The 18920-nt window shown below is 43.3% G+C and overlaps 1 protein-coding gene across 3 annotated transcripts in view; it reads left to right on the forward strand.

Moving 5' to 3' along the window:
- Window positions 1-6873: 6873 nt before the first annotated feature.
- Eprs1 (glutamyl-prolyl-tRNA synthetase 1) overlaps window positions 6874-18920 on the forward strand; it is a 71556-nt gene continuing 59509 nt past the window's right edge. For 2 of the 3 annotated variants that reach the window (XM_006250425.5, XM_006250426.5), the window contains exons 1-5: window positions 6874-8217; window positions 12519-12603; window positions 14573-14672; window positions 15839-15995; window positions 17968-18107. In XM_006250425.5, coding sequence (XP_006250487.1) covers window positions 8172-8217; window positions 12519-12603; window positions 14573-14672; window positions 15839-15995; window positions 17968-18107 — 528 coding nt within the window. In that variant the 5' untranslated portion in view covers window positions 6874-8171. Of the gene's footprint in view, window positions 8218-8614; window positions 8638-12487; window positions 12604-14572; window positions 14673-15838; window positions 15996-17967; window positions 18108-18920 lie in introns of all 3 variants that reach the window. The other variant, NM_001024238.1, reaches the window with a different exon arrangement.

Here is an 18920-nt window from a genome sequence, read left to right on the forward strand (position 1 = left end):
CCCTGAGAGAATGTACAATCAGCTTGATTGTCACCTTCAGTAGACTGAGAAGAAGCCCAACCTACATCAGGAAACAGGGTTCCAGGAAGGACGAGCTAAGCTGAAAGTATGGGCGGCACCATCCCCTATGCTGGAGCATTGATGGGGTGAAAGGGGCTAATAAAGCCAAGTGGCAGAGGTTCTGTTTCTGTTGCCTCAAGGTGAGCTGCTCTGTCCACCAACCCTCCTGGCAGCCCCCAACCCCAACCCCTGGAAATCTTTCCCTCTGGCGCTTGTCATAGCAACACAGGAGTCTTCTTTAAATGTAATGTTCGTTAATCTTTGGGTATTTCATTCAGGCAAAGGTCTGTTTTGATCATAATTACCACTCCCTCCCACAAACACATTCAAACTCTTCCTGTAACTCCTCCCAGATCTACCCCCACTCTCACCACTTCCCAACCTCTTGTCCTTTTCTTAAAATAACTGAACAAGTCCAGTTTATGCTGCCCATGTACTCTGGTAAGTGGCCATCGACTGGACTGTAGTCAACCTACCAAAAGCTGCACCCTTAAAGAAAGCTAGCTCTTATTCCCCCCAGAAGCCAGCAATGTCAGTAGCCCCTGAGTGGTGGGTGCTCAGCAGGAGCCCCTCACCTGCCAAGCTGGAATGTTAACAGGTTTGATCTTGTTCTTTGTGGGGTTTTAGGCAATCACCGTGCTGTGAGCTCATAAGTGCAGAGGTCCTATTTGATCTTGATTCTCCCTGACCTCTGACTGTTCCAATCTTTAACAAAAGCCCTAATACACTATCCTAGTGTGATGGTGTTTTGTTTTGTTTTGTTTTGGGCTTTTTTTTCCCTTTTCTTTCTAGTGTGTGTGTGTGTGTGTGTGTGTGTGTGTGTGTGTGTATGTGTGTATACTTTTCCAATGTTCTACCAACTAAGCTATATCCTCCCCACCATGGCTTTTTTTTTTTTTAACTGTTTTGGTCTCTGTTCCTTTAATAAAATTTCTGGTTTTGGATGAAGCAGGTAGATTGCATACTCAGACTGTTTAAGGCCCTGGGTTTAATTACTAGAGTAGTAGTTCCCAAAACAACTGCATGACAGAATTGCCTGAGAATTTTTTTTCAGTGTACTAATTCTGATTTATTGATTTATTTTGCTTTTTAATAAGGCTGCTTTGGGGACTAGAGAGATGGCTCGGGGGTTAAGAGCACTGACTGCTCTTCCACAGGTCCTGAGATCAATTCCCAGCAACCACATGGTGGCTCACAACCATCTGTAATGGGATCTGATGCCCCCTTCTGGTGTATTTGAAGACAGTGACAGTGTACTCACATACATAAAATAAATAAATCTTTAAAAAGAAAAGAAGGGTACTGTGGGCATGTGGATATGCCTATAATTGCAGTAACTTAGGAAGTGAATACAGAAGGATGAAGAGTTCAAGACTAGCCTGAGTAGTACAGGGAGATACTATTCTTTAAAAAAAGGGGTGGGGGAAAGGGCTGGACAGATGGGCCAGCGATTAAGAGCCCCTGTTGCTTTTGAGAAGATCTGGATTTGGTTCCCAGCACACATTACCAGGCAGCTCACTATCTCCTGTGACTCCAGGGGGTTTGACTCCCCATACCTTTTGGTAGCTGCACAAATGGTGCACATAACTTATGCAGGCATGCGTACACACAAAAATTAAATGTGAATACATTTTATGCTGTTCTTGGGACTTTGATGATCACTGTAGTGTAGGACTCACTGGGATTATATCCATGGCTTTTCTACTGGACTGTCAGGATCTAGTAAGAGGAAGGCATGTCAGTGGCTTTGATGGATTGGACCACTCCCTCATGACTTCTGTATCATAACCCTCCTCCTGATTTCCTTTCCCTCCCTTCCAGCTGCTTGCACTCAGTCATCCTGCTCTCTCCTTGTCTTCCATCCCTTGGATTTCACTGATGGCTGAGGTTGTACTCCAGGCTCTCCAGGTTCTCAGGAGATTATCTCATACCTCTAAAACGCTTCACATAAGGTCTTTGCCCAGACATACAAATGTAGATCTCAACCCAATCTCAGTGATTTATGCTTGACTTAGGGTGCTGGGGATTCTGTGAGACTAGCTGTGGCAACAACAAAATCCTGTCTGCCACTAACAACAATAAGCACAAAATAGGTATTTATATTAACATCCTCAAGCCCTAAGCCTAGTAACCATGGCACCCCAAAGGCGGAGGCAGGACAATCCTGATCTGGAAGCTCACTTTTGCTATGTTGTAAGAACCTGTCTCAAACATATAGCAAAACTCTCTATGTTCGTAGAGCCTACTTTGATGTCCTATAGCCCTCCCCAAGTTGTCTCTCGACAGTCTCTTAGTCTTGACCCCAGTCTTATTTGACAAAACCACATCAGTCCTGAACTTGGCAACGTTTGAACATCACTGCTCCAGTCAATTTTCTTGTTTTCATTCATTTTCTTTCTTGCTGGAATACAGTTATTAACAGTGAAAGAAACTTAATTTTTAACATCTGAGGGCCTTGGGCATGGCCCAATGATAAGGAATACTTGCTGGTCTCGCTGAGACCTGGACTTCACTTCTAGCACACATCAGATGATTCATAACCACCCACAACTCCAGGTCCAGGAGATTGGATGTCCTCTTATACCTCCAGGGTTACACACAGAGAAATAAACATACATTTAAAAGTTGTTTGTTATTTTAAATTATGTACATATGTGTGGTTTGTATGTGTGAGGGCAATACCCTGGAGGCCTGACGAGGGTGTTGGAGCCCCTGCTGCTGGAGTTACAGGTGGTAGTGAGCTGCCTGCGGTAACCTTGATAAGAGCAAGTGCTCTTTGTAAAATTTTGTGTGTTGGCATTTTGGCTGCATGTATGTGCATCTGGTACCTGCAGGGGCCAGAAGAGGGTGTGGGGTTATCCCCACGTGCTTCCTAGTTTTATGTCATCTTTACAGAAGCTAGAATCATTTAGGAAAAGGGATTCTCAATCGAGAAAATGCTCCCACCAGATTAGCCTGTGGTGCATTTTCTTGGCTGATGATTGATGTGGGAGGACCCAGCTCTCTGTTCGGTACCACTCCTGAGATGGCAGTCCTGGGTTCTATAAGAAAACAAGCTGAGCAAGCCCTGAGGAGCAAGCCAGTAAGCAGCATCCCTCCACGGCCTCTGCATCAGATTCCCGCCTCCAGGTCCCTGCTTGGTCCTGTTCTCCTTCAGTGATGGACCGTTACCTGGAAGTGTAAGATATAATAAGCCTGCCCCTCCCACCTAAGTTGCTTTTGGTCATAGTGTTTTATCACCGCAACAGAACTTCTAAGACACCATGGAATCTCAGTTATATATGTTTGTGAGCCACCATGTAGTTTCCAGGAACCAAACCAGAATCCTTTATGAGAGCAGCCACTACTGTTGACTGCTGAGCCATTCCCCAAGCCCACCCGCTAGGTAAACAGTTTAAAGTCTGGGGCTGTACCTCAGTGGTGGCCTTCCTAGCATGCATCAGGCCTTCGGATCCAGAATGGGGTTGGGGGGGGGCTTATTTTTGTGACATGGCCCATTTTCTGCAGGCTCTGACATGAAACCCAGACTTATCCAAAAGAGATACTTGCTTGGGTGGTTGGCAGGGGAGGATGGGGGGTGGGGGAAGACGCTCCATTTTCCCTGCCTCTTCCTTTACTTGGACACCTTTTCTCCATCATTGTTTCTTTAAGTCACACCAACAGCTTCCTGACTGCTCCCTGCCTGGCTGTGAGTCAGCTATAATCCATCTGTCGCATCACCTCCAAAGGCTTTGCTAAAAATCAAGTCTGGGGCTGGAGTAATGGCTCAGTGACAAAGAGCACTGGCTGCTTCCAGAGGACCATGGTTTGATTCCAAGCACTACGGCAGTTCACAGCTGTGTGTAGCTCCAGTTACAGGGTATCAAATGCCCTCTGCAGGTACCAGGAACACACGTGGTTCTCAGACATACATGCAGGAAAAACACTCATACACATGAATAAATTTCAAAAAAAAATCAAGTCCTCCAATATTCAAAGTCTGCTTGGCTTTGCTTTTGCTTTAAAATAATCTTGAGGTTCCAAATAATGGTATGTGATGCTCTTAATGTCCTGGAATCTTCCTTGCCCTGCATGAACTCTAATTATATACCACATCCACGCTCAACTGTTCCATGTCCCCCTCCCAGAAGACTATGTGTACTCAAACCTAACAAATATTAATGCAGCATTCACTTTAGGTTAACCAATTCATACCAATAGATACCTGATGCTGTCCATTCTCAATAGTGGGTGTAGCACTGACCGGGAGTCTGTTCCTTTGCAAGCTATTTCAAATTGTGTTAAATTCTGTAGAATGAATCGATTAGGAAGGTGCTACAAAGCAAGTGAAGTGGGAAGGCTAGAAGGGAGTTTCCTCTAGGAACTGTACCTTCCCTAAGCGAGTGATGTCTAAAGAACAAGACAGGAGTTCAGCCACGCTTTGTGCTAAGATTTCATGTGGGAATTGCAGGCACAGCCCTTAAGAGAAAGAAAACGCAAACCAAGTCACTGTGGCTATAGTGAAGTGAGTATGAAAAGTGTTGTAAAATAAGGTTGGGGTTGAAAGACCCCCGGAGTTGGGGAGACCCTCACTCAAGTCTTGGGCTGACGCAACCCCCCAAGAACTCACACAAGACCGTCCTTGTTGTAATCACATGAGGTTTATCGATAGCAACCAGTGCACTGGGGTCGAGACTCGTATCCCACGCAGGGGCAGTGGAGTTCGACCCCGAGAGGCTGGGAGAAGAGGTATTTAAAGGGAGAAACCACAATCCGAGGGGGCAGGGATGGCGTCATTGGAAAGTGTGTAGAATAACAGTGAAAAATCACAAGGAAGAACTCTCTGTCCCCCAAGATTGTTTCCTAGGAGAAGCTGTCTCCTACTTCTCAGATTGTTTAACTTCATGGTCCGCTAGTTGCTAGGAGAAGTTGTTTCCTGCTTCTCAAGCTTGTTCTCTAAGATTTATGGTCAGCTAGTTTCTGGGAGAAAGCTGTTGAGCTGGCCAATGTAATTATCTATTCTATAGCCCTAGGAGAGGCTTTTTGGAACATACAATTCTGGGGCCTAACCTGTTTTTTTTTTCTGCTCTAAACTTTGTGTCTAGGGGGGCAACTTTAAAACTTTTTATCTTTCAGGGGTAAGCTAAGTGCTTCTTTAGGGTTTGAAGTTAAAATGAGGCTGAGCATGGTTTGTATTCACAGCACTCAGAGGCTGAGTTGGCAGCATCTCAAGTCCCAGGTGAGCCTGGGCTATCTGTGGAGACATGTGTGGTTACACATGGCTCATATCCTGGCACTTCATAGTGGGGCAGCATGGACAATAGAAACATAAGTAACGAATTAACCTCCGGTTATTTCAAATGTCTTTTTGTAAGTATTAAATCTAGAACTTCAGGATTAGACAAAACCGAAATGGCCTGTTTGGGAAATTTGGCAGTTAGCCACTTCTGATCTCTAAGGTCAGATAAACTGGTTCTGTTAACATTTGACAAGTGACACTCCCCACCCCCTTTATTTTTAACTTTTTACTTTCAGCCAGATCTACTGCAGTTTAGTGGTTAAACTCAGTCCGAAATAATGGAATCTTGTACTTTTATTTACTATAGCTCAGACTTTGGCCAGAATTTCTCAAGTCTTTAAAGGGCTAAAAGGAATGTTGACATTTTATAGTCCAGGGAACCAAGGAGAGAATGGAATGTGAATAGCTGATGAAGCCTGGTTCTGTGAGGAATTCCCAAAGTCACTGCTGTCATTGGGGGATACGATCTTGTTGCCATATAACTGCTTTTGCTCCAGGCTGTACTCAACAGGAATGGGCAGGGTGAATTCAGGCTCACTTGCGTTTGGGAGTAGTTTGGTCCCTTGCCATAAAGATTATAGATTGGTCATATCATTTCTGGAATCCAAGGTGACCGTGGGAGAGTATGACTGGGGGCAGGGGATCAGGTCAGAGAGGAACAAAGTGGTATTAAGTGCGCTGGCTAGTACCTTCTTTCATTCCATTGTAGAAGTAAGTACCTTGTGGACTCTGCAGAATGGCTGTATATAAATGTAGCCATCTCTGGTAGCTGGTTCAGAGTCAGGGACCCAAAGAAATAACTACCCTACAGTTACATGAAAACACTGACACATTCCCGAGGTTATTGGAAAGTAAGGGTAGATATGTACTGCTTCTGAAGTCACTCCTGCTCCTGGAACTCGAACCTTTGAGAAATGCCCTGGGCAAACACATGCATCACAGAAAATTTGGATTAAAAAAATCCTCTGAGAGATTCTTTTTTTTTTTAAAGATTTATTCATTTTATTATATATATAAGTACACTGTAGCTGTCTTCAGATACACCAGAAGAGGGCATTGGATCTCTTTATAGATGGTTGTGAGCCACCATGTGGTTGCTGGGAATTGAACTCAGGACCTCTGGAAGAGCAGTAGGATGCTCTTAACCGCTGAGCCATCTCTCCAGCCCCCCCTCTGAGAGATTCTTACTCAGTACACTCCAAAAAAAGGATAACTTAGGACAGCACTGTGCTTTTACCTTTGCACCTGAGCAATCCAGGCAAGACTTTGCAAGTGTTCTACTCTTGAGATTCTAAACTCTCAGTCTTCAAGTATTTCCTGAAGCCCTTTGCCAGTCTTTTAACCATGACTCTGAGTATTTGTTGGTCTGATCATCTGAGGCAGAATTTCTATATCCCTCTGACTATCATCTATCATGAGGATTTATCTGAAATATCTAAAGAACTCTTATTTACTAACAAAAATAAATTCTTTAAGATAGTGTTTACTGAGTAGCTCAAGATGGCCTTAAACCCTTTTGCCTCAGGATTACTGGTTTACAAAGGACTCTTCAGAGTTTGTCTGCCTGTCCATTTCCTCATTTCCATGTATGCCAAGTGCTCTCCCACTGGAATGTATTCCTAACACCAATCACTCTCTATAGTCTTTAACTTTTTCTTTCTTTAAGTTCTTTGAGACAAGGCTTCAAATTCTATGAGGCCAAAGATGACCTTAATCCTGTTATCACCAGGGGACGTAGCCCTTAACTGCTGTTGGCAGACTGAAGACCTCCTCAGAGGAAGCCAAGGGGCCAGAGTGAAGTTTATTATGTGATTAAACATGGGAGTTGACAAGTGCTCCAAAGAGGAAGCACATCACGGTCACACTTCACGGTCTTAGCAATAACACTGACGTTATTTTTAAAGGTTATTTAAGAATTTGGTCACAGGTTGATCCTGAATTGTACTGTTCTCACTGTAAACACAAGAAAACAGTATCGTGATGTTCGCAGACTGTCCTTAAGCTCACATGCACGTAGGCCTCGAGCCCGTACTATTTTATCTCTCTCATTTGAAGATGCTTCTAAATATAAAACATTGTCAATATTGGCAGGCTTCACTACAGATATTAACATCTAGAATTCTTGATTCTCAGGGGCGTGAGGTCCAGCAAGCAGCTCCTTTTTCTCCCCTTGTCCCCATAATTTTCTGTATTTCTATCCTGCCTCCTAGATGCTGGGATTGGACATGAACCACACAAAAAATGTTTGTCTAAAACATTTCCTTTTAGACAAAAATGAAGAAACGGAAGCTCCCCTATCCTCAGTGTAACTCGTCTACTTTGTGCATGTGCTACTGCCCAAGAATAGACTAGTCTATCGTTCGCCTGCTTCCCTCACTTAACGACGAGTCTTAAAGTCTGTTCCTTTTCTACAGCGGAGTAGCACCTCACTTGCGACCTAACCTGATGCAACTGGAGCGTGCGATTGAAGGAGGAGCCGGCGCACCGTGATTACGATCAATAGCGTTTTCCAGACGTCAGTGTCCGCGGGCGGGGAACCGAAGGAAGGTTTAAGCGTCGTGGGCGCGCTGTGATGACGCATGAAGTAGCATGCCTTGACCTCTGCATTCGTGGCTCGTGGAGTGGGGCGGAGCGAAGGTGCCTCGGCGGACGCATATTTATGACGTTTTGCAGCGTGCGCAATGACACTAGCGGTCGCGGCCTGTGGGGTGGAGTCAAGGCTGCGGTGCCTTCGGTCGCGCGTACACGTTGCATCTCCTAGCTTCCTCCTGAACCCCGTTTTACGTTCGCGGCGGGGAAAACAGCCTGACGAGTAGACTGCAGCTCCTGGGAGATGGCGGCGCTGTGCCTTACGGTGAACGCCGGAAACCCTCCACTGGGTAAGGGCGCCGCCGATCCGCGCGGGTTGCATCAGCCCGAGGGTGCGGGGTAGGTTCCACGGCAGTCATGCTGAGGAGACTCACGCCCCGGGACGGGCCTGCTATACAGGGAGCCCAGCCCCCGGAGGCTCCGGCCTCTGTCTGCTCTGGGCACGGTCTCCCGAGGCCCGCCGTCCCGGGCGTGGGGGGACAGGACGAGAGCCCTGGCGGGGAGACGCGAGACTTCTTTCAATGCGACTCTGCCAGGGTCCCAAGCGGCTTCTGAAGTGGAACTTAAAACTCAACTGTCTGCGTGTAGCGTCCTTTTAATGCTGTCTCCCAGTTCTGATCAGGAACCTCCCATCCCTTCCTCGCGTCTCAGGGGAGATCTGAATTCACTTGCCCCACTCTCCCTTAGGTTGTCGAGTTAAAGTGAACAAGGTCAGCACTTGGAATTTTAGCTGAGGCTGCATTTGCTTGTGGTCGAAAGCAGTAATTACGGAAAGCCGTAGGAACGCTGCGGACTGATGCGACCGGCTGTTTTACTACACACCATGTGGACGTAGTAAAAGCTCAAGAAAACGTAGTGTTTCGTTCCATTTGGAGTTGAATTTTCAAAGTGGCTAACGCTATTGTTAGGATAGTTTAAGATTTCTGCCTTTTCGTTTCTTTGGGAAACAACACAAAATCATTTGACCATGTAGACTTGGAAGTACTTTCTACTAGTCAAAAAGCCAGCCCTTTGAATACAATTGGCCATGTGGGGCTGATGAAACTTCTTGCAATCTCAACTTTGACAGCAGTCTGTGCCTATTGGAATGAAAAGACATTTGTTTATGTACTAATGCGCTGGGATACAGCTCAGCTACTTTGCATTGTAGGCAAGCACTTGACTGTTGATTCACACTCACCAGCCCTAAAAATAGAATGTAGTAATCATTTGAAATGTTTTAAAATGATAGCATTTTAGCATGTTCCAGTCCCAGTATGCTAACCTCACAAAAAAATCTATAAGCCCTAAAAGAAGTAGCTGTGATTTTTGGCACTAGATGATATTTATGACCTCGTGGCTAATCCTGGAGGCCTGAGTTGAGTCCTGGCTGCTGATTGCAGTCAAGGTTCCTTGGTTTGTTTTACTCTGTAAGGAAGGAAGAAACCTCACCAGTGCTGGTTGCCAGAATTTAGTGAGATTACAGGAGTTTTTTCACATTTTAGATGTTCAACACATAGCTAACCTATAGGGTTTTTTGGTTGTTGTTATGTGCTTGTGAGTTTTTTGTTGTTTTTTTTTTAAACATTGCCTTGAAAATCACTGCATGGGAACAGGAGATCTGAGGTCTGTATCCTTAGAACTCAGAACCAAATTCTGCTGGTATTCTGGAAGAGAGTCTTTAATTTTGTTTGCATTTTAAACTCTAATTCAGTTAAAGAATGTCTATTATTTTTCTGCTTATGCCTCTTTTATTTTTATTTTTTATTGCCTATTTAAATCAGATATCTATTCTCTTTAAGTAACAAAGTTGGATTAAATATCTAGAAAAAAACCCATCACATTCTGAGGATTTTAGGTCATTTTGTGTGTGTGCATGCATGTCTTAAAATAACTTTCAAACTCACATAGAGCTTTCCCCCATCCTACTTAAGAACATAGAGCTTATTATGATGCTTCTTATGTATCTCCTACAGGCGAGGAATCTCTACCTGACTTCATACAGGAAGCATAGGTTGATAGAATTCCGCCCAATGCGCAGTCTTCTTTGTTGTCCCAGTAGTTCCCAGCAACTGGAAGGACCATGCTCTATTTGCCTCCTACTGTCCTATTCGCCTGGCTTCTTTCAATGTGGAATGATTCATTAGCTTTCCCTTGGCTTTAATAGCTTTGTCTTCTGAAGCTGCCAAACTCTTTTTTATGTTTCCCTTAATTGAGTTGTTAAAATGTTTCCCAGCGGTTAGATTCAGGCTATCCATCCTGGGCAGGGATGGTGAAATTATTCCTGCTGTACATTGCAGCCCATCAGTTGGTGTCTGAATTTAACTTGTCCGTTCTAGCCTTGAACATTAAGGTGCCACCTCCCCATCATTGTGCTGTTGTCCCACCACTGTCCCCCAGAGCTTCCCCCTTCAACTAAAGGCCTTTTACTTTATTTTTCATTAATTAATTTATTTACTTTACATCCCAATGGAAGTCCTCCTTCCTCTTCTCCTTCCAGTCCCACCCCACAAACACCCTTCCCTTTCCCCTCTTCCCTTTTCAGAGAAAGGAAAGACTTCTGTGGGTACCCATCTGCCCTGGGCCATCAGGTTGCAGCAGGACTAGGCCACCAAGGCCAGACAAGCCTCCCAGCTAGGGGAAAGGGAAGCAGCAGACTCAGAGACAGGCCCTGCTCCAGTTGTTAGGAGATCCACATGCAGACGGAGCTGCACACCGGCTACATATGTGTAGAGGGCAACTGAAGACATTTTAACTGAAAGAACTCAGAGCCGTGCAAACATTTCTCTTTTCACGAACACCTCATTGGTTTGGCTTCCATTGTTCTATCCCGTCAATCTTGGTTATTAAAGTATGTGACCTTGCAATTTGATATTTCTTTTTACATGTACTAGCATTTTCTCATGTTAAACTCATAACAAAATATACTTGAAATATTTTATTTCCTATTTAAAATTTTTGAGAATTAGTTGACTTGGAACTTGCACATATCTAAGTTCACCAATATCAGTTGTATGTTTTAATATCCACTGGCATCTGTGTGCAGACATATGTGATATATAGCCCTCCATTACAATGATGCCAAATATTCCCATTACAGAACCTTCTCTCTGTCCCTGGCATCTGGTAGCCAGTTGCCTGCCTTTTGTTGTTTTGTTTTTCCTTTAGGATTTTGTGTACACTGATTCATACCATACCATATTCATACCATATATGTCTTTATATAGGCAAGATAGTGCTTTTGGGATTCATCTTGTTGCCTGCAGCAATAGTTCATTCGTTTTATATGCTAGACAGGATTCCCATTATGGATATGCCAAGATGTATCTCATTTACTTGGATTGTCCTGGTTTGTCCCTCCGAAGTTTTGCATTTTTATAAAAGTATGTGACTTTTGAGAAGCCCCTTCTTGTCTCAGTCTGCTGTGTACAGCTTTGGGCCGTGCACAGGCAGGGCGATTTGTGATGCACAGAAGTTTACTGGCTCACAGCTCTTGAGGCTGAAAAGGCCAAGACCAACCGGTTGTAGTGGTGGTAGTCCTGCTGTGTCATAGATCCTTGAGGAACAGAGAGACAGCACAAACCCTCCTCATTGTATTAGTCCTTTCATGAAGGCTCAGATCCCCTTCACCCTTTGCTGGTTACTGAACCTAGGACCTCCAGCATGCTAGGCAAGCCTTGTTCTTTAGGTTTCAGGAATGATCTTGTATATCCCGGGCTGGCCTTGAACTCCTTATGTTCCTGCCCTGGCTTCCAGGATGCTGGGAATACAGGCATCGTGCTTGACTCTATAGGACCCTTTCTTAATACTGTGACCACAGCAACTAAATTTCAGCATACATTTAACAGGGGGCAGACCTGCAAACCATAGTCAACATAACTTAGGGAGGAAGACAAACACTCAAATCGGTACACTTGTTTTCTATTATAATAAGCCTTGCAAGATTATTGTGCTTTCTTTGATAGGGCTTTGTTCCCAGTGGAGCATAGCATTTACATAGGAATGAGTGTCTGTGCCAGTTTTTCATCTTAAGCAAATTAAAGAACATAGGACTGGTGAAATTACTCACTGTGTTAGGTGCCGAAAGACAGCATTACAAGGTGTTTTAGAATTTTAGACCTGGACCATTGGACCTGCATTCACAGGCTGACTGCTGTGTTTAGCCAGGGTACTGAGATTGCTGTTTAACCTCTGCAAGCCTCAGCTTCCTTTCTGCAATGGGTATCTACCTCTTGAGGTTGCTAAAGAGATGAAGTTGTGTGACCGTCAACATTCAGCATAGTACATAACATATTGTATTCAAATATAAAAGCCACCATTCTAATTTCTTACCCTCTTCTAGGGGAGGAAAGGAATTTCGTGTCACTAACTGGAAGCTGAGCACAGTTACTAGCAATTGAACTATCAATTGAACTATACTAACAATGGATTCTGATTGGTTACTTCTCTAAGACCCAAGATTAGACTGTATGATGGGCAGGAGTCGGGGCGGGGTCACATCTTACAGGACTTAACATTGGATTATTGATTCGTCCTTATTGCTCTGTGACTTGGGTTATAAATACTATCTTCTTTTTGAAGAGAAATAAATCCTTCATGTTGTCATTTTTAGAAGCTCTGCTGGCAGTGGAGCATGTGAAAGGTGATGTCAGCATTTCTGTGGAAGAAGGGAAGGAGAATCTTCTTCGGGTTTCTGAGTAAGTGCTTATTTATATATACCTCTTCTGTTCTGAACAGCATTTAAAAATACATAGCACCGAACTTTCTGGGTGTATTGTAATTGCTAATTAGGTGGATTGTTCCTAGAAAGATGTTTCATTTTGTGTGAGCATGTGTGTGTGTGTGTGTGTGTGTGTGTGTGTGTGTGAGCATGTGTGTGTGTGTGTGAGCATGTGTGTGTGTGTGTGTGTGTGTCTGTGTCTGTGTCTGTGTCTGTGTCTGTGTGCCTGTGCTCCTGTGTGTACATGCATGTGGAGGCTAGAAATCTTCCTGCCTTAGCATCCCGAGTGCTAGAATTACAGGTTTGCATTACCATGCCAGACTGACCTTAAAGTTAAAGGGGAAAATTGGGGCTGGAATATAGCTAAATCTAGTAAGAGTATTTTCATATTTTACTTGAACCCCTTAGTGGCCCACCACCATGAATGAATGAAAGAATGAAGGAAGGAAGGCAGGCAGGCAGGCTTTTTTTTCTTTTCAAATATCAGGTTAGACCTTGAGATCCTCACAAGTTGCTGTGAGTTTGAATGAGAGACTAAGAGCTTCAGGGCTGGTCCTGTCAGCCGTGAGCTGTGTCAGCGATGTTCTGTTCACCTGGTGAATGTGATATCAGAATCTACAGTCCCTCGGGTTGATTAGACTGTCCGAAGAATACTTTATATTTTACTTTTTAAACAGGAAATTTCCATTTATTTGGGAATGGGGTAGGGTGGGCCGGGGTGAGACAGACTGCGTCAGTTACCCAGGCTGGCCTTGTACTTTGAGCAGTCACTACCACAGCCTGCCGGATGCTGAGGTGATGAGCTTGAGCCTCCACATAGTGCTTTTGTAAAATAGGTATCAGGATGGCCCAACAGGGTAAGCTTTATGGGTAGCTGTGTTTCTAATGAGTCTTAAGCCTGCTTTCAACCACATTTTCTTTTAACGTCCAAAAGTTTAAGTCCTGTTCAGTTTTGTCCACTACAAATTCTGTTTTTCCAGACCATGTAAAGTTTTTTGATTTCTGCCTTCTGAAACTTTCCTATTACTTTCTGGTTTATATTTCCTTAGGTTTGTGTCCTGTAAGTAATTATTTACCACACAGTGTGCGAGGCTGGCTTGCTTGCTCACTCTCTCACTTGTCTATGCTGGTGGTTTCCTTTATTAACGTAATGTTTGGCTGTGTGGTCCACTGGCCTGAACTCCTGAACTCAAGCAGTCCCCCTGCCTCAGCTCTCTGAGTCTGCAGGAACCTGCCACTGTCTGCGTTTGTTAGCATTTTGTTGGGATTTGACTTGTTTTCTTCCCTTGAAAGTTGCATTTCTTTTTGATTATTACATTTAATAACTTAATTTAAAATTACTCTATTGTAAATCCCATTTATGTTTTTGTCACCACTAATAAGATGTAGAAACTGAAAGGTGGTGCAGGTACTCTCTAGACTGAGGCAGGAGGATCTTGAGTTCAAGGCTAGTCCAGGATATGTGAGACCCTATCTCAAAAAATAGAACAGCCTGTGAGTTAGCTCAGTGACTAACGTCTGTTTCCAAGCCTGGTGTACTGAGCTCCATTCTCAGTGTCCACGAGTGAGAAGGAGGGACCCAGCCTGTTCTCTGACAGACAGACTCCGTATGCAAACTATATGGTATGCTTGGACTCTAAATAAATATATATGTGATTAAAAGTAAATTTGTATTCAATATGAACCTAAAACACAAGATAAATAAATATAATTAAAGATGCTAAGAAACAAAAACCTAAAGGATGAAGTCTGCTGCGAAGTAAATTAAATTTAGGTGGATATTTTAGAGCAGATTGGAATTTGATAGAAACAGTACAATCAAATTAACACTTTTTTTTTTTTTACTATGTTAGAAAAATGGTAAATGTTAAGGTTTTCATTTCTGCATTTGTGACTCTTAGGACTTTTGATGAAGCAACTATAATTTACATAATGCTTGCTTCTAGGAGTGTGGTGTTCACTGACACAAATTCAATCCTGCGCTACTTGGCTAGAGTTGCAGCTACATCTGGGCTGTACGGTTCTAACCTGATGGAGCACACGGAGGTAAGAAAGGAGTATGTATGTTCCTGTATGTTTCGTCTTGTGCTTTCTCTGTTTGGGAACACTGTTGTGAATTGACATGTGATATTAGTCGTTATAAGGATATGAACAGAGCTTAATCATAGGCCCAAGGAAAGGAGTGTTTGTGCTTGGCTTGCTTTTTAAAGCAGAGACCTCTCTGCTGTGTGGCCCAGGCTAGTCAGTCAGCTTGTATCCTGTGCAGGTTCCTTCCATGTTTCTTTTCAGAAAGATAAGCTGGAAGAGTAGCTCGAGTAGACTTTTAACATTGTTGGCCTTGTGTGGGATCCCCAGCACTGCAAAGGAACAGACTTTGGCTCTTGGGGTTCACAGTCTCTGTCCAACCAAGTGTGTTGGGTCATGTAGTGCTATGTAGTGCTGTCTTCACCTGCCTGGCTGTGAGCATTTCCTGGTCAGATTGCACTGTCCAGCTCATGCCCCTCACTTTCAGTTACAGAGAAGACAGCAGGCCTAGAAGGAAGGGCTGGGTGGCTCACTCGCAGGTTTTGGGAGCTCATTTTCTTTCGTAAGTTAATGATTAATTACAACAGTAGCAGGTCAACCAACTTTCAGTGCTACTCTGTGGATGCAGTTTTTCTCCTGTTCTACCTAGTTACATTCTACCTTAATTTTTGTAAATCTCACACAGTTCCAAAAATAAACAATGACTTTTCTTTTGATTAGGTCTCACTGTATAGTCCAGGCTGGTGTCCACACTCCATCTTCTTGCCCTGCTAGGTTACAGCCATGTGCCAACACGGGGCCCAGGGTGAGGGGGCAAAAAATGCATTTTAATTATTGGCTTTTAAATATCTTCCAGTGGATTAGCTTCCAGGAGCTTAGTTAGTCCTTCCCACTGTCAGTTGTCAAGCAGGTTTCTTGTTTTTTCCGCCATGTGACCTTCCATGTACCTGGTTTTTTAAAAAAAAAATCATGGGGAAATAAACTGTAGAGATGACATTTATTTAAGTGACATATTAAACCCAGATTAACAGACTTAAACCCATGTAATGATACGTTGTATAATTTGATGTAAGAACATTTTTGTTCTGAGGAAGCCGAGAGTACTTTGTTTCTTTATTAACTGTGTGACCATTTTGTTTTGAGGCCTGGGCTCTGGGGTTCATTCTTCTTCTGTCTTTTGTTCACAGATTGATCATTGGTTGGAGTTCAGCGCTACAAAGTTGTCTTCGTGTGATGTGCTGACTTCGGCAATCAAGGAGCTTAACCATTGCCTGTCTCTGAGAACATACCTGGTTGGGAACTCTTTGACTTTAGCAGATTTATGTGTTTGGGCCACCCTAAAAGGTACCAACAGCTTCTCTTAAAATACTGGTGTTTTAATGTTTAAGTGGTTGCTGTTTTGAGTGGGGCTGGGAGTTATTTTTTGAGATGGGGCTGGTCTCGAGCTCTTAGGCTCAAGCAGCCATTCTGCCTCAGTCTCCCAAGTGGCTGGGACTACACAGATGTGTTGTTGTAATATTATAAAAATAAAAAAGTAACGGTTGTCTTTTACCTCGCTCGGTCTACACCTTGGGTGTCCCAAGATATCTGCTAGATATCTTGGCGGAAACACAGCCCAGCCGCACACTTTCCTACACTCAAACCCTCACATAAAAGAACACACAACACAGTAATCTTAGATCCAATTGATAAGATATAATTGCCCACTTAAACATACAAAGCCCGGTACCATCCATCCCTTAGGAACATTGATAACAACCTGTAAATACACAGAGCAGAATCTTAACGTCACCTGCCATGGCTTCTCTCCCTCTCCTCCGCCCTGTCTCCTCCTCTCTCCCCTAGTCTCCTCCTCTTCCTTCAAACTTCTCTCCCGCCCATCCTTCCTTCTCCTCCAATGACAGGCCTCCTTCTATCCTGTACCTGCCTCACCTGTGACATCATCCTACACAGATGCATCATGGTGACCATTCTTTTTGGTCATACACTGCGGTGCCAGATGAAAAATGAACACATCTGCCTTTGGTGTTATCATCCCTGCTAAAGAGATCCTCATCCTGTTTAGCACTTCTATCTAAGTGACTGCCTTACTCTCAACCATTGTGTCCAGCTTGGGACTGTGAGGGACAAATTAGGGAGGTATTTGCAGTGTTATTCTTTTCATGGGTCCCTTTTTTCCTCTTGTATAATAAATTTACAACAGATGTGATAATGTTCTTAACAACATGGGAAACAATTAACTTGAAAAACAAAACAAAACTTCCTGAGATATAATTGATATGTAAAATCTGTATTTAAAATTTAGAGTTTGAAATGCTTTGACATAATTTATAGTTGCAGTAATTTCACCACAGACAAGATTGAGTATACATAATGCACTCAAAATGTGCGGAAGTCTACAGAGTCCATCAGTCTAACAGTTTGATGGTGAGGTAGGAGTTTGTGGAAAAGGTGCGCTTATGGAAGAGGTTGAAACCTCAACCAGTCATGTACTACAAGTCAGTAACTTTGGAGTAAAGTTACATAGGTTTTTATGACATGAGATCACTGAGGTCACAAGGCCAAAAGAGAGGCAGCCTTTACAAATGTAATTTTGACTGTGTAGCTTCTATCTGATTGGTGGTTTTATATGGAGTTGTAATTTTTTTTTTCCCCGCCCCTGGAGTTGTAATTTTTAAAAGTACAATATCTGAGAAAGCACTGATCACTGGACATTACTTAAGATGATGTAGGCAGACTACTTGTTCTATGGAATCTTCGGACCTATTAAAAGCTTAAGTTGCATGAATTGGCTGGCAGAATTAGAAGTCTGTGATATACTAAGAACAACATTGTCAGTGTGTGGTAGAAATGGGGCTAAACAGTTGTATACTAACAAAGTTACAAAGTTGGAAGGGGACGGAGTTGGTGACCCTATAATCAACTACTTGGTTACCTTAGCTCGTGTTGTTTTCTTTAGTTTATCTACTGAAGTGAAGCTTGTTCTTACAACTGCATGTGTGGTGGGAGAACGGGATCCAGTATTGAACTTGACTGAGTTCAGCTGGAGAGTATTTTAGCTGCTTTGTTCCGAGTGTTTCAGAGACAGAACTAGGTACCCCAGGCCTGCCCAGCCTCCTGAGTGCTGAGCACTACCATACCTGACCTCCAGGAAAAGCGAGTCTTGTGATTTCTACAGCATACACTAAACTGTTAGGGTTTCATTGCAGAAGCCCGCCTGTAAGCTAATTTCATTACATAAATTAACCGGGACTGGAACTTTGCTTTAGATTTGCTGATTTGGTAAGGATTTAAAAAAAATTATGTCCTCTTACAGGAAATGCTGCATGTCAGGAGCACTTGAGACAGAGCAAAACCCTAGTCCACGTTAACCGCTGGTATGGCTTTCTTGAAGCCCAGCAGGCCTTCCGTTCAGTTGGTACCAAGTGGGATGCTTCAGCAAACAAAGCTACAGGGGTGAGCTTTTAAAGCACTTACATATTTTATGTGTTTATAGGTGCACACAAACTATGGTATCCACGTTAAGGCCAGAGGTCAGCTTAATGGGAGTCAGGTCTCTCCTTCTACCTTGTGAGTCAGGGACTTACTGTATATCTTCAAGCTTCGTAGCAAGTGCTTTACCTGCGAGCTATCTCTGTTTTTTGGTTTTTTGTTTTGTTTTGTTTGTTTGTTTGTTTGTTTGTTTGTTTGTTTGTTTTTAATGCTGATGTAATATTTTCTGGGGATAACATATTAGACACCCTAACATCAGGGTGTCTGCTTGTCATGGTCAGGGCTTGGTATTGGTTCTGTGGCCCTGCTTAAAAAAAACTTCAAAAAAGGTTATTTCCATTTAAAAAAAAAAGATCTTAGGTCTTATTTTGTTAAGTTTTAGATACATTTAACTTCAACTCCATAAAAAGCCCTGAACTTTATGTCTACAAGATTGTGTCCCCAATGGATGTTCTTCATCTAAACTCCATGTAATGAAAAATTTGTGTATTGTTTTTGTTGTTTTTTTGGTGCTGGGGTTGTGTCCTACTATCTAATGATACCCAGTCACCTATTTTATGACCAGACTTCTTCTTTATCCTCAACCTTCACTGAATTTTGAGCCACTGAGTTTTATCTTGGTAAATTCTGTAGGAGGATGACACAGAGTTCAGCAGAGAGGTCCTCCTTCCAGGCGACAAGTATTCTCTTTCGATCTGCTTCGCCTACTAGATAGTCTGGTTCCGTAGTTGATGACACAAGCTGGAGCCATCAAGAAGGGGCTACCTCAGTTGAGAA

Source organism: Rattus norvegicus, chromosome 13 (genome assembly GCF_036323735.1).
Source record: "Rattus norvegicus strain BN/NHsdMcwi chromosome 13, GRCr8, whole genome shotgun sequence".
NCBI lineage: Eukaryota > Metazoa > Chordata > Mammalia > Rodentia > Muridae > Rattus > Rattus norvegicus.